We start from the raw sequence: 13,145 nt of genomic DNA on the forward strand, positions 1-13,145 counted from the left end.
TCAGGCTATTATAAAATATAAATAAAAAAACATAAAACAGGAAAAAAACAACAATTTGTATCTTCTGTCCAGACAGTGAACGCAGCATCACTTTACGTCGGATTAGGGCCGTGAACGTGTGACGTCACAGACGGGCTGGGTTTGCTAATTCTGATATAGAAACATTAATCAGGAGCGTAAGGAGCCAAAAGCGCAGCCGGCGTCATCTTCAACACAAAGTAAGAAGTTGCCTGTGAACATTAATAACATTTATATTAACTGGCAGACGGCAGTTTAACCCGCTGCAGGCTGTATTTAACACTAATATCCAGGCTGAGGCTGACTGACGACACACACCGCGACCTGTTATTACCGCTGACGATACGAGCTTTATCCTATGACACTTTGAACGTGTTAGCTACGTTACTGTAGCTTTTTGGGACGAAGTAAGCAGCGAAAGACGGTTTTAGTGCTGTGTTAGTGTGATATATTCCGTATAGCTGGTTGGTTTATTTTCTTTCCAGAATTATGTGTTACGAGGTTAATCCACGTGATGACTCGGGTTTGGCTCGCGCTCTGTTTTTCTCGCTCGTCAATGCAGTGAGCTGCCTGCCTCTGGAAAATAACAAAACACACACACACACACACACACACATATAGCTTTACATCTTTCTCTCAAGACAAACCATCACAGAGGTCGAAAACACACAGCTGTGCAGTACAGTGATGAGGAGGCAGCGGAGAAAAGCGCAGTGACACATGCCGCTGTAATTTTAGCTCTCACTCCGTCATCTCATGGATGAAAACAGGATTATGACTTTACATATTCGAGATGCTAAATGTTACATGTAACCCTTTCAAACCTGGACCACTTACTGTGCTACCTTTCACAAGTATTTAAACCTTTGAACCTGGAGCACATGGATTTAATCCTCTAAAAAAAAAAAAAAAAAATTAAAAAAAGCAATCAGCAACTTTGTAAGAAATGTCCCACAAAATACAAGAAATGAGTAGAATTTTTTTAAGCTGTGGAAAAGTGTTCAGGGGAAAAAGGTATAAAGCTAATGACAAGATAATTTTACTTAAAAAATATTCTTGGAAACCCATTGCCTTGAAAAATGTAAATAAATATAACTATTTGTCTTAATTTGCATTTAAATTATATCTAATGGTTAAGTTTACTTAAAACGTTGTTATATTTACTTAATTCTGTTAAGTTGTTGCAGCTTAAATATGACAAGTTAAATTAATCTTTCCAAGTTTAGCAATTTTAGTAAACCAAGTTTACTCTGCCATCTATCTGTATTCTGACGGTTGCAAACTAATCAGTCATATTTGTATTTAAGTAGACAGAACTTGCAGATCTCCTAACTTAATTATTGGCAAAATCTGCTGTGTGATGAACAAATTAAGAAATACCCCCAATTTGTTATAAATTAGTAAAAGGTGACAAGAAAATTAACTGAAATTTTGCTTTCAAAAAGGGAAAATGTGTTATGAAAACTATATTGACAATTATAATATGTGTGTGTGTGTGTGTGTGTGTGTGTCTGCATGTCATTTAATTTGAATTAATTTTAGCACTTTTTTCAGGTAATTTTCTTGTTTGTTTGTATTTTCTGTTCTGTTGTTCTAATGTCTTTCAAATTTTGGGGCCATTTCTTAAATGGCTTCTTGCCTTCTGCCCATGTTTTTAAAAGAAATCAAGACAGTTTACTTAGGTTATAAAGGAACAAAACTCAATTCACTGAATTAGAGAAATAATTTGCTGTGACTGTCTTCTTGTTTAGGTTGTGTGTGTGACGAGCTAGTGGTTCTACAGATAGGATGTCCTACATGAGCGCAGACAGCGGCTGGTCCCAGTCAGGGGACTTCAACAGCCTGATCCGGACATGCAGCTCCAACATCCAGAAGATCAGCCAAAACTGTGAGTCACATACACACAGAGCAGAAAACAGCCTCTTCATGAGCACATTACCAGCAAACACTTCTGTACATGAATGACTTCCTCATAAGATCTGCATGTTTCCTGATGTCGTTCCTTTTCTCCACAGCCGGTCAGATCAAAAATCTCCTCTACCAGCTCGGGACGAGACAGGAAACCTCAGAGCTCCAGGAGAGACTGTAAGTACTGGCTTGGCTGTGAAAAAACTAGACTCGCAAAATATTTGAGCAAGTGTGTGACCAGTGAAACCTTCTTAGAGAGGTCTCAGCAGTGTGTGTTCCCCTGCAGCCAGCAGCTCCAGCACTACACCAACCAGCTGGCCAAAGAAACCAACAGACACATGAAGGAGCTGGGCTCTCTGCCCCCACCACTGTCTCCATCTGAACAGGTCAGTCTGCAGATGCTGTCATAATGTATCAGTCAAACTTTATATTCAGATTTATCATATTTTAAATGAACATATCAGTGTATGCTGGAGCATTAACATTTCCCTTCAGTAGAGTCATAGTAAGGTAGTGTTTACTGACTCAGAGGGCCATAGAGCTAAAATAAACAATGGTAAACATCCTCCATTGTCAGATTGGTGTTTGGGAGGCAATACATCTGTCATTACAAACCTGTCAGAAATAGGGATTTCCTGATTGGCTCATAAAGACCAGCATCAGGGTCAATCAAGGTATGTTTTAACCAACTGGGATTTGCAGTATCGAGCTTATAGAGCCCAATCTGATCCTTTGTTCTACATCAGCTGTCACACACGTGCTCTTACTGGTAAGGATTTCAGGCACTGTGATGTGCAGTGCAGCTGATGTTAACTCTACACTCTCCATCTCTTCTCCACTTTGCATCCCACCTGCTATTGAAACCTGCTGCCATAAATGATAGCAAAAAGTGTTGTATATTTATAAGGGATGCACAACAATTCATTTTCAACCGATACTGATAGGCGATAATCTTACATTTTTGTATTTTAAAAAGAAGTGTAAAACCTGTGATTTTTGCACACCTGAGGGTAAGAAAATTAAGATGCAATGAGCAAATGTGGATGATTTTATATTGACTTAACCAAATCTAACAGACATCACTGTTAACACAGCAAACACAAAGAACAGTTCTGACTTCCAGACCTGCCAACATTACGCCCAGGCAAGACTGCATGCGTGAGCCGCGTGTGACAGCTACCTTGCTGAACTGCTGCAACTCACAGATGTTCCGCGTTGGTACTGCAGAGCTTTGACTATTGTATTTTTCACAATTAAAAGCTGATACTTCACTAATTCATGTAGCTGTGCAGGCAGTGTGGCTCAGTTGTCAGTTTACACAGTAGTAGTAACACATGTAAGCAGCCCATGACATAAATTTTCATAATTTTATCAAATTTCACAATATCATGATTTTAAAAAAAAATGTCTAAATGCCGTCATGGGATTGTAATGAAATCTACCATTACATTATATGGTTATTTAGCTAGTACAGCAAAATAACCATGTCATCTATCTACTGTCTCTCAAACTTCTTGTAACTAGTTCCTGAAAAAAAAGATTCTACTGAGGCACTGAAGCACATCAGCTTTGGCGTGCAAAACTTGTGTGCTTTATTTATCAATTATGGAAAGATGATGGACAAATCATGTGAGCCATCATTAAAGGAATGTGGAGAGAATTATGCTGATTTACTGACATGTTTCAGTCACGTGAAGTGGGCTGGACTATTTCATGCTTAGAAATCAATCTCTGTCTTTGAAGTGCCTCAAGTTAGTCTGATATGTGTTGCAGTTACAAACCAATGCTGTCTTTATTTTCATTAACAATGGATCTGACAGTTTTTTTATTTATTAACTGGTTTATTATTTAGTCCATATAATGTGAAGAAATAATGAAAAATGGCAATCAGAGGTGAGGTCTTCAAAGCTGGATCCACAGACTGATGGTCATTTTGACTGATAAAAGACTGAAATAATTAAAATGATGAGAATCAACAAGGGCAACACCAGAGTCATGTGCTGCCTGTACTTCTTTGTTAGAAAATGGGTTGCACCACTGTGTGAACTGTTTGTTTGAGCCACTGTTAGATGAGCTAAAATGGTTATAAATCAATACATACAATCATGTAAACTTAACAATATGTTGATAATAGCAGTGAAGGGTGGACTGACTTTTCACTGTATTGGTACCTTCGAACTGATACATGAAAGTGTACGAAACTGTAGTTTGAAGCTTTTTTGCAAAATATGGTGTCAGGTTCTCCATGACACTGTGAAGTAGTCCGTGCAAATTCAACAGCTAATGCTGCCCACCCAACAAAACTTCTCTACCAGTCATCACTTATAATTTTATATAAGATGTTATGATTATTGTAATGTATTGATTGGGGGTTGACAGATTATCAACCTGGTCAATAATCTGGGTCGAAACTTGGCATTTTGACAATAATCTGTATCAGCGTTTTATTTTAATGATCACTGGTGAAACTAGTTATTCAAAAAGTGCAAAGAAAGTGTCAGCATGAGTTGAACTTTTACTTTGTAAAACCTCAGAAAGCTATTTTTTATTTCTTCATCTTTAAATTTAAAGTTTCACTTTATTAAAACAAAATGCTGGGAACTTGCTGTTGAATGTGTCAGTTTTGGTCAAACATTTGCTAAAGGCATTTAAACTGAGTTTTGTGTTGGAGTTTTTTATATTCTAAATTCTGAATATTTACAGAAAGATTTTTATTTTTTTATTGTGAATGCATATCAGTTCCAAATATTCATCTCATTTACTACTAATAATCTGTATCGGTATTGGCCATGTAAAAACAATATCCGTCAACCTGTAGCATTGATTCAGATTCCCGTTTGTAAGTATGTAGCAAAGACTGTATATAAAGATGGATGATATGCTCCCACTTATCCCCGCTATACTTGAGTGAGGCTAAAATATCCCAGATACGGCCGCTGCCATCTTGCCCCAGTGACATCGTGAACAAACAATCATGTGAACAAATATCAGGATGATGAGAACCACCTTCAGTGACAGAAATGATTTTTGGGAAAAATGTATTTAGCGTGTGGTTTGAGTGTTTAATTTGGCCTATGTCCATTCACTAACATGGAGGGGTGGGTTTTAAGACCTATACTGCAGACAGACACCAGGGGGATCCAGATTGAAAAGCTATACTTGGGGAAGCTGTCATGCTGTCCATCTTTATATACAGTTTGTACAATCCATGGCATTTACAAAGTCTATGTAAGTGAGCAAGCAAGCAAAACTTAATTTACACAGTACATTTCATTCCAGGTGAAGGCACAACGTGCTGCACCCAGTATGAGGTACAACTTGCAGGCATCAAACAAAGCCATCAACTGACCTTAAAAGTGAATCAAATCCATAAAAAATGAAAATAAAATAACCATGCATGACCATAGAGCAGAATCACACAGCCAACTCACAGTGATGCATGATCATCATGTGACCAACATTTCTCCAGAGTCAGCCTGCATTAAAATGCCACATAAATCAGGTGCCAGTTTATGGCATGATAATTAATAGAGCAAGCTCTGTAACATTGTAACCTATTTGTGCATTTGAACAATTTATGTATCTCATGGAAAAGTGAGACAAATATGCAGGCTGCTTTAGTCTTCTTATTTATGATTTATAGACTATATTTAGACATGTTTTAAATGGCCTCTAACACACCTTAATGGAGTCGTATGCAGCCAAAAAGGACAAGAGTTTAAAGGCTTGATTTCTTTCAAAATTATGGGAAGAAGACAATGAGCAACAAATGAAAACATAACAAAGATTTGCAAGAAATTAGTAAAATGTACAAGAAAATTACCTGAAAACAAGTAAATGGCACTGCACTTACAGGTGTAATATGTAACTACTTAGCTGCAAAAACATTGAAATGAAAGGTATTGCTTTCTTCTTTTTCGCTTCCAGAGGCAGCAGAAGCTGCAGAAGGAGCGTTTGATGAACGATTTCTCTGCAGCTCTCAACAATTTCCAGGTGGTGCAGCGGAGAGCAGCTGAAAAAGAGAAGGAGTCAGTGGCCAGAGCTCGCGCTGGATCCAAAGTCCTGGTGAATAGCAGCTTTCTCATTGGACACACAGTGATTTATTGAATGACTTCTGATATATTTGCATACATGATGGACAATGAGCTGATGTTGATTAAACTTCTTTGGTCCTGTCTACAGGGAGACGGAGGCAATGTGAGCGAACAGCTGGTCACATTTGAAAAGTACGTTTCTTCAGTCTTTTTATATGTTTTACCTTCAAATAATGATCTTTCCCTAATCATAACCAAGTGGTTATTGTGCCTAATGCCTAACTTTTGTATGAATCTGCTCCATAATAACGTACAAATTTTAAGATATCACTGTTTTTCAGAAACATACAATGCCACCTTTTTTTTTTCTGGCAGCTGGGTTCAGGTTGTGACTAGATATTTATCATTATTTAGATCAACTGTTTTTAAGATGTTGATCATGTCCATAGAATCACACACATATGAAGAGAGGGCTGTGAAAAATGGTTTTATTTTAAAAAATCAAGATAGTCTACCAGGGGGATTTCCAGGCTTTTGTGAACTTTAGGGTGTAAATCACCGACATAATGGAGTGGGCTACCTTCAAAAATTCACCCTTTTTTTGTAATTTAACCTGTTTGTAGTAGAACTTTAAAACTTTAAAACTTTCAAATTAATTTCATTTTTATTATTTGGATCCTTAGCAATTTTTTTCAGAATAGATAGGATCTGACAGCTGGCATTCGACCTCTGTGGTTTAATCTTTGTGTTTTAAAATGCAGCATCACCTCTTGAATTTTATTATGTATCTTATTACAAGAAAATAACGTTCTTAGTCTCAAAGTTACAAAAAAACTTCTCAAAAGCTATGATGTCTCAAAAGGGTCACAGTGAGTGGTGGGAACAAAGTTGAAGCCTTTACATAAGGCAGTTTTGCATCCTAGAGATATTTCTCTGTGAAAACTTCACCACACTTCTTTTCTTACCCCGCCAGCACTTTTTTGCCAGCTGGGTTCAGGTTACCATGACGATGGATCAGGCACAAAACGGATTTTTCCCCAGAAAAGCCAGACATAAAACTGCAGTTGTTATGCAGAATAAAGAAAACACTTCAGGCTTTCAAAATTTCTAACTCCCAGTGATTGATATCATTGAGCGAAAACAGTTGACACAGTCCATGAAGAGTTCTATGATTCTGCACTCGCTTGCTCTGCCTTAACCACCAAAGTGTGTCTCAGCAAACAGAAACTGACTGATGTGATCAGAATGTGGAAGTAAGTAGAGAGCTGAATTCTCAGTGGAGATCAAAATTAGTTTCAAAGCATCTGAATTCAGTTTACCTCCAGTATTAAGTTTATTCAGAACCAATTCCAAACCAATATATTCAATTTCAAATTTTGCTGTTCAGATTCATATTTTCAATGCAATGTTCAAGTAGAGCAATTTCAATGAATAAATTATAAATTATCTGTACAAATACAGATCATTCAAATCCCTTTCCTAGTGACACATTTCTGCCCAGAGTATTGCTCCGTAAACTTTGACTGTAACCCGGGCCTGTTTGAATGCTGCTTTGAGCTGTATGTTACAGTGAGATAAAGTTGGACGTGTGTGACTGTGCAGGGACGATGAGTGGGGTCAGAGCCAGACTCAGACTGAGGAGCCCGCCATCACAGAGGAGGACCTGGAGATCATCAAGGAGAGGGAGACCAACATCAAACAGCTGGAGGTACAAACTGTACCCCTCATACTGTCCCATGGAGCTCTGTTCACCAGTTAACTCTCCTCCTCCCGTCCCCTGCTGTCCTCTGCAGGCCAACATCATGGATGTGAACCAGATCTTCAAGGACCTGGCTGTGATGATCCACGATCAGGGAGAGATGATTGGTAAGTCAGGGGTAACTCGGGTTAGCAGTGAGTGGATCCTTCAGCCAGGCAGTCAGCAAGCAGACCACACTCACAGCCCCACCCCAGGTTCTGTGGTACAGTTCACTTTATTTCTGCACTGTGAACACAAAGAGCTGTGGGTTCGTTTTGCTCTTTGCTGTCGTATTTCAGCCCAAATCACATGCTGCTGCACTGGGACGCTCAAAAAACCACACACAGATGGAACCATGTTGGCCGGTACCGCTAGTAAGAAGGAGGACCAGGAGGAGTTTGATCTGTGGAAGATACTGCATGTCCGGATATAATGAAAAACACATCGAAACACAACAGTTTACGACGCACAGAAAGAGGGTTTTCCTCCAGTTTTTAGTATGACAGAGAGAGGCTTCAGGAGCACAAAGTACTTTATGACTGAGTATACTTTATGCAATTAACTAACTCTCCCCTCAGTGTAATTATACGTATTCTATCCACTGTTTCTGCACACTGGTTCCCAACCTTGGGGTTGCGACCCCTATCTATAGATAGATTGATAGAGGCAGATGTATACAGGCTACAGTGTGAACAGAAAGGGGAGTGAGACCCCGTCAGAGCTGAACACTCTCTGTTGACCCGACAATGGGAACACTTAAAGAACTGAGTCCTTTTTGTGTTAGTCCACTTTGTGGTCCACTTTAAGAGGACTGGGTTATGCTCTTTTAAAGAGGACTATATGTGAAAACATTCTTAGATGTGACAGTGCATGTTAGTTGACGGTGAATCTCTCTCTGTGTTGTGACTGACAGACAGCATCGAGGCCAATGTGGAGAGTGCTGAGGTTCATGTCGACAGAGGAGCCGTGCAGCTGCAGAAGGCTGCATATTACCAGGTGAGAGAGAAAGGAATATAGCAGCGTTGCAAGGAAAGACATTTGCAAAGTCAGCTGCAGATGCAGGTCCTGATAAAATATGTAATCCACTATTTTCAAAGAAAGTCTGCTGATATTCTGCATACCATAAAATTAGATGAAGAAACACATGAAAGCCGTTCCATTTGTGATGCTAGTCTTAGAACTCGTCTTTGAAGGAGGAGGACTGCACACAGACTTGTTTGTTTCATTCATCTCCTTTTTAACAGCACTGTCTCTGCAGTCCAAGATCCTATTATACCACACTATCCAGCACGCCAACAAAAGGATTTACGGTGTTCCACTCCCAGTACAAAGTATGCCTAATGCAGTACGCCAAAAATACCAAGACGTCCTACTGCATCTGGACGTATTTAGCAGTATAAAAGCCAACATGATTTTCTAGTTATTTTTACCCACAATTCTCTGCACAACGAAAGATTGATCACATCAACTAAGTAGCAGTCAGATGACAGCTCACTGACAGAATTGATTACAGCCCATTGAAGTGATGGAATCAATACTAATCATAGGAATAGGTAATCAAAAGATTAATCAATCATCATTTGTCATATGGATCGATATTGGAAATGGATTTTTGGTTCTTTTGGCTGGATAGATGTGTTTTCATTTCACCACAAGATGGTGCCATGATGTGAAGCAGACGCAGGTGGCAGAGCAGGTGATACTGATGATGACCTGCTTACCAGGGAAGGGATCAATGTGACCAGTAGGGTGCCTGTTTAGAAATGGATGAAACGTTTGTTTGGTGCCTGATAAAGACACATTCATGACTTTTGATTCAACACAGTGCTGCTGAAATCTACAAAAAAGGATTTGATGAAACCTTTGTCTTTGTGTGCGATCCTCCTCCTCTAACACTCTGTGAAAATAGCAAAGCATGATTTTTGACCACTAACAAGTACAGTGTGTCTGTCATAGCCTCATGTCTGCCCAGACTCATGTCTTCCCTGTGCTGTGCTGTGCTAAAAACACATTAATGAGCCATACTGGATCACTTGATGGCATGTTTCTTCATTAGCATCAACACACACACTGTTTATTTGGATTTAATCCCACAAACACCCGCCTGCTGCCACAAATTCTCACTAGAGCACCAAATGTGGATTAATCCACTGCTGAAAATAGTACTCAACTAATGCACTATTTCTTCCTTTTCAAAAATAAACCAAACATTTTTGGTCAGTTTTTAAAATATTGTCTTCAGTAGGAAGACAGAGCAGGTACTTCATAAAGAATTTAGAGACACACTAACACAATTTTGGTTTGGATCTTTTCATATGATGTGATCATTAGAAAAATGTAGAGCAGGGATACCCAGCTTGCTTTTTTGGGGGGCCACTTTTCAAAATGACATGAGGCCAGGGGCCAGTCGCAGTAGCCCCATACATGTTACTAGGATTTTAGGGCATTTTTCTGATTTTACAACAATTTCTGGATTTTAGGGCATTTATAGTATTTTAGGTCGCATCTATGATTTTCAGACATTTGAAGGACTTTAGGACATTTCTTGGATTTTAGGATGTTTCTAGGATTTAAGGACTTTTTTTGGACTTTATGATATTTATATAATTTGAGGTCATTTATAGAATTTTAGAATGTTTTGGGGGTTTTAGAACATTTACAGGATTTTAGGAAATTTCTCTGTTTATTTGATTTGAAGTCGTTTCTATAATTTTTAAGTTGTTTCTATTATTTAAAATGTTTCTGATTTTATGACATATTCATGATTTTTTGAGAGTTCTGAGATTTTAGAACATTTGTAAGACTTTTGGACATTTCTAGAATTTTAGGTTGTTTGTGTGATTTTAGGATGTGTCAAGGATTTTGGGGTATCTGTAGGACTTTAGGATGTTTCTAGGATTTTGGGACATTTCTAGGATTTTAGGACATTACTAGGGGTTTTGGGCATTGGGGGCTCAGCTAGAGCCTCTGTCGGGGGCGTGGGGGATCCTCCACTGGCACTTTCTTTGATCAACAAGCTCTATTTTGATGCTGATTTATACGTTATGGATACTAAAAGTACAAAAACAATCCCCAGTGTGAATCACTTTATTTTTATTGTCAATGAGAAAATGGTTGGGGGCCCACCCAGCACCCAATCAGGTGTCAGATATGGCCTGTGGGCTGTAAGTTAAGCATCACTCATGTAGAATATCAGCAGCCCTGTTGGTCCATGTGGTTTAAGAGAATTAATGAGTGTAAAATGATGTCCTGTCCTCAGCCTGCGTGCAGCTGCTGCTGCTCTCATGTAAAACCTCTGACATGATACTGTGTTGTGTGCAGAGGAAGTCCCGCAAGAGGATGTGCATGCTGGCCATGGTGCTGTCGCTGGTGCTCACCATCCTCATCATCATCATCTGGCAGGCCATCAAATAAGAGGAGAGGCACAGCATTAGATGACTTCCTGTGTGTGTGTGTGTGAGGGAGAAAGAGAGAGAGCTGTGTGTGTGCATCAGTCTGATTTGGACAAATGAGCCCTACATTCCAACACAATTGAGTTCTCCTTCTTTTACCTTTGTAGAGTCAGTGTGTGTGTGTGTGTGTGTGTGTGTGTGTGTGTGTGTGTGTGTGTGTGTGTGTGTGTGTGTGTGTGACTGAATGTGGATGTATTTATTTGGGATAAATGTGTGGGAACAACAGCGGGTGTTTGTGGGTTTGTCGAGGCTAACAACAAAATTAATCTGCAGATATTTTGAGATATTTTCAAGACTTTCTTATTATTTCTGGGACATTAAAGGGATAGTTCAGATTTTTGGAAGCAGGGTTGTTTGGGGTATTTATCCACAGACAGTGTCTTACAGACAGCAGATGGCAGTCAGCGTGTCCCCAGTTTGGAGAAGCAGACTGGATTCCAAGATAAACAGTGTACTGCTATGAAGGGGTCAGCAATTTTAATATATTTTAGCTACCTGTTTAAAAACAATAATATCAGTTTAATATTGTGTCGATGAATAAAAAAAGTCTGAACTATCCCTTTAAAACTTCACTGAGCTCATGTGTGACTACTGTTACTGATAGTACTAACCCACTGAATGTGGGATGGTGGCTTAATATGCAAAGAATATTTATCTCAAGGGGAAAGAATGCTTTAGCTTTCTGTGTGTGTGTGTGTGTGTGTGAGAGAGAGAGAGAGAGAGTGTGTGTATTATTGTGAGTTTGTAAAATGAGCCCTACATTCCAACACAAAAAAGCTTAGAAAAGTTTTCTCCTCCTGTATTCAGTCTCTGTGTGTAGCTGACTGTGGATGTATTGATTTGGGTGGGAACAGAAAAAGGAGCATTTTCTTCAGTGTACCCTTTATCACTGCTGTGGGACTTTGTCCTATCTAATGCAACCTTGCACATTTTTATATACACTAAGTACCCATGTCTATATGAATTTGAATTTGCGTGTCTTGCCAATGAGAATGTTGAAGGAAGTATGGACTGTTAGCAGCTATCAGACTGTGTGTCCTCAGTAACGTGTTTGTTTCACAGGATGTGCCCACCTGACAGACAATAAAATACAGTTCCACCTGAAGTGCTGAATGTGTTCTGTCTCATTTTGTCCACCAGAGGGCAGCAGAGCATTTTGGGAGTCAGCAGGATGTATTCAACAGCGACGGCGCTCAATCTCAGAAACCTGTGCAAGGTTTTGCTGTTTTCCAGATTGAGGTTTTTGAGGTACATTTCCTTTGTCGGTGGTGTCCCCAATCAGCAACAATGTGTATATAAACCAAATTATGGCAGATCCTCAATTATTGTACATAGATTTTTTGTTTTTATTTCAATCCTGCTCTGGCACTGCAGATGTTAGTGTTTCCACACCAGTAAAACCTCTTTGAATCATAGTGAATAAAAGCATAAAATAGCAGTACACCTGCGTAACACAACAGACCAAGCAGTAAAAGAAATACTTCTAGCCATTATTTTCATTAGTAATAGTGCCACAGAAGGAACATACTGCTTACACTTGTAAATCTACAGAGTATGTAAATATCACAAGTTACATAAGTGTTGTATATTGTTGTTTTCTGTCTGCATCACACACTGCTCAACACTTTAACACAATGCAATAACAACTGCAACCCCTTGCCCAGAAAAAAAACTCACATTTTACATTTCTGTCAATCGTAGCTGTGTTACCTTTGAACATAATTTTCTTGTTGATACATTGAAACTGAATGTTTCTCAGCAATGATGTAGTGTGTTTAGGTTTAGGCTCAAAAACCACTTGGTTGGGGTTAAGAAAAGATGATGTTTGGAACTGAAATTGGTGGCAGAAAAGCTGCTGGAAAAGCAGGGAGGAGTCATTCATTTTTAATCTGTCCCTTGCAAGTCGTCCAGCTCCATGGAAGTATGCCTACAGTACGAAATCACTGCAGTAACTGGTTAATATGACTCAAACACATATGTGATCAGTAAATAAAA

General features: G+C 39.0%; 1 protein-coding gene across 1 annotated transcript; it reads left to right on the top strand.

Moving 5' to 3' along the window:
• Nucleotides 1-133: 133 nt before the first annotated feature.
• On the top strand, nt 134-12,252 carry LOC121945859 (syntaxin-12-like). The gene is made up of 10 exons (XM_042490212.1): nt 134-218; nt 1,770-1,906; nt 2,034-2,103; nt 2,213-2,312; nt 5,854-5,991; nt 6,109-6,152; nt 7,563-7,668; nt 7,754-7,826; nt 8,612-8,694; nt 11,020-12,252. Exons 2-10 carry the CDS (start codon nt 1,807-1,809, stop codon nt 11,110-11,112), a joined length of 807 nt encoding a protein of 268 aa, XP_042346146.1. The 5' UTR covers nt 134-218; nt 1,770-1,806; the 3' UTR covers nt 11,113-12,252.
• Nucleotides 12,253-13,145: the final 893 nt, after the last annotated feature.

Source organism: Plectropomus leopardus, chromosome 7, assembly GCF_008729295.1.
Source record: "Plectropomus leopardus isolate mb chromosome 7, YSFRI_Pleo_2.0, whole genome shotgun sequence".
Lineage (NCBI taxonomy): Eukaryota > Metazoa > Chordata > Actinopteri > Perciformes > Serranidae > Plectropomus > Plectropomus leopardus.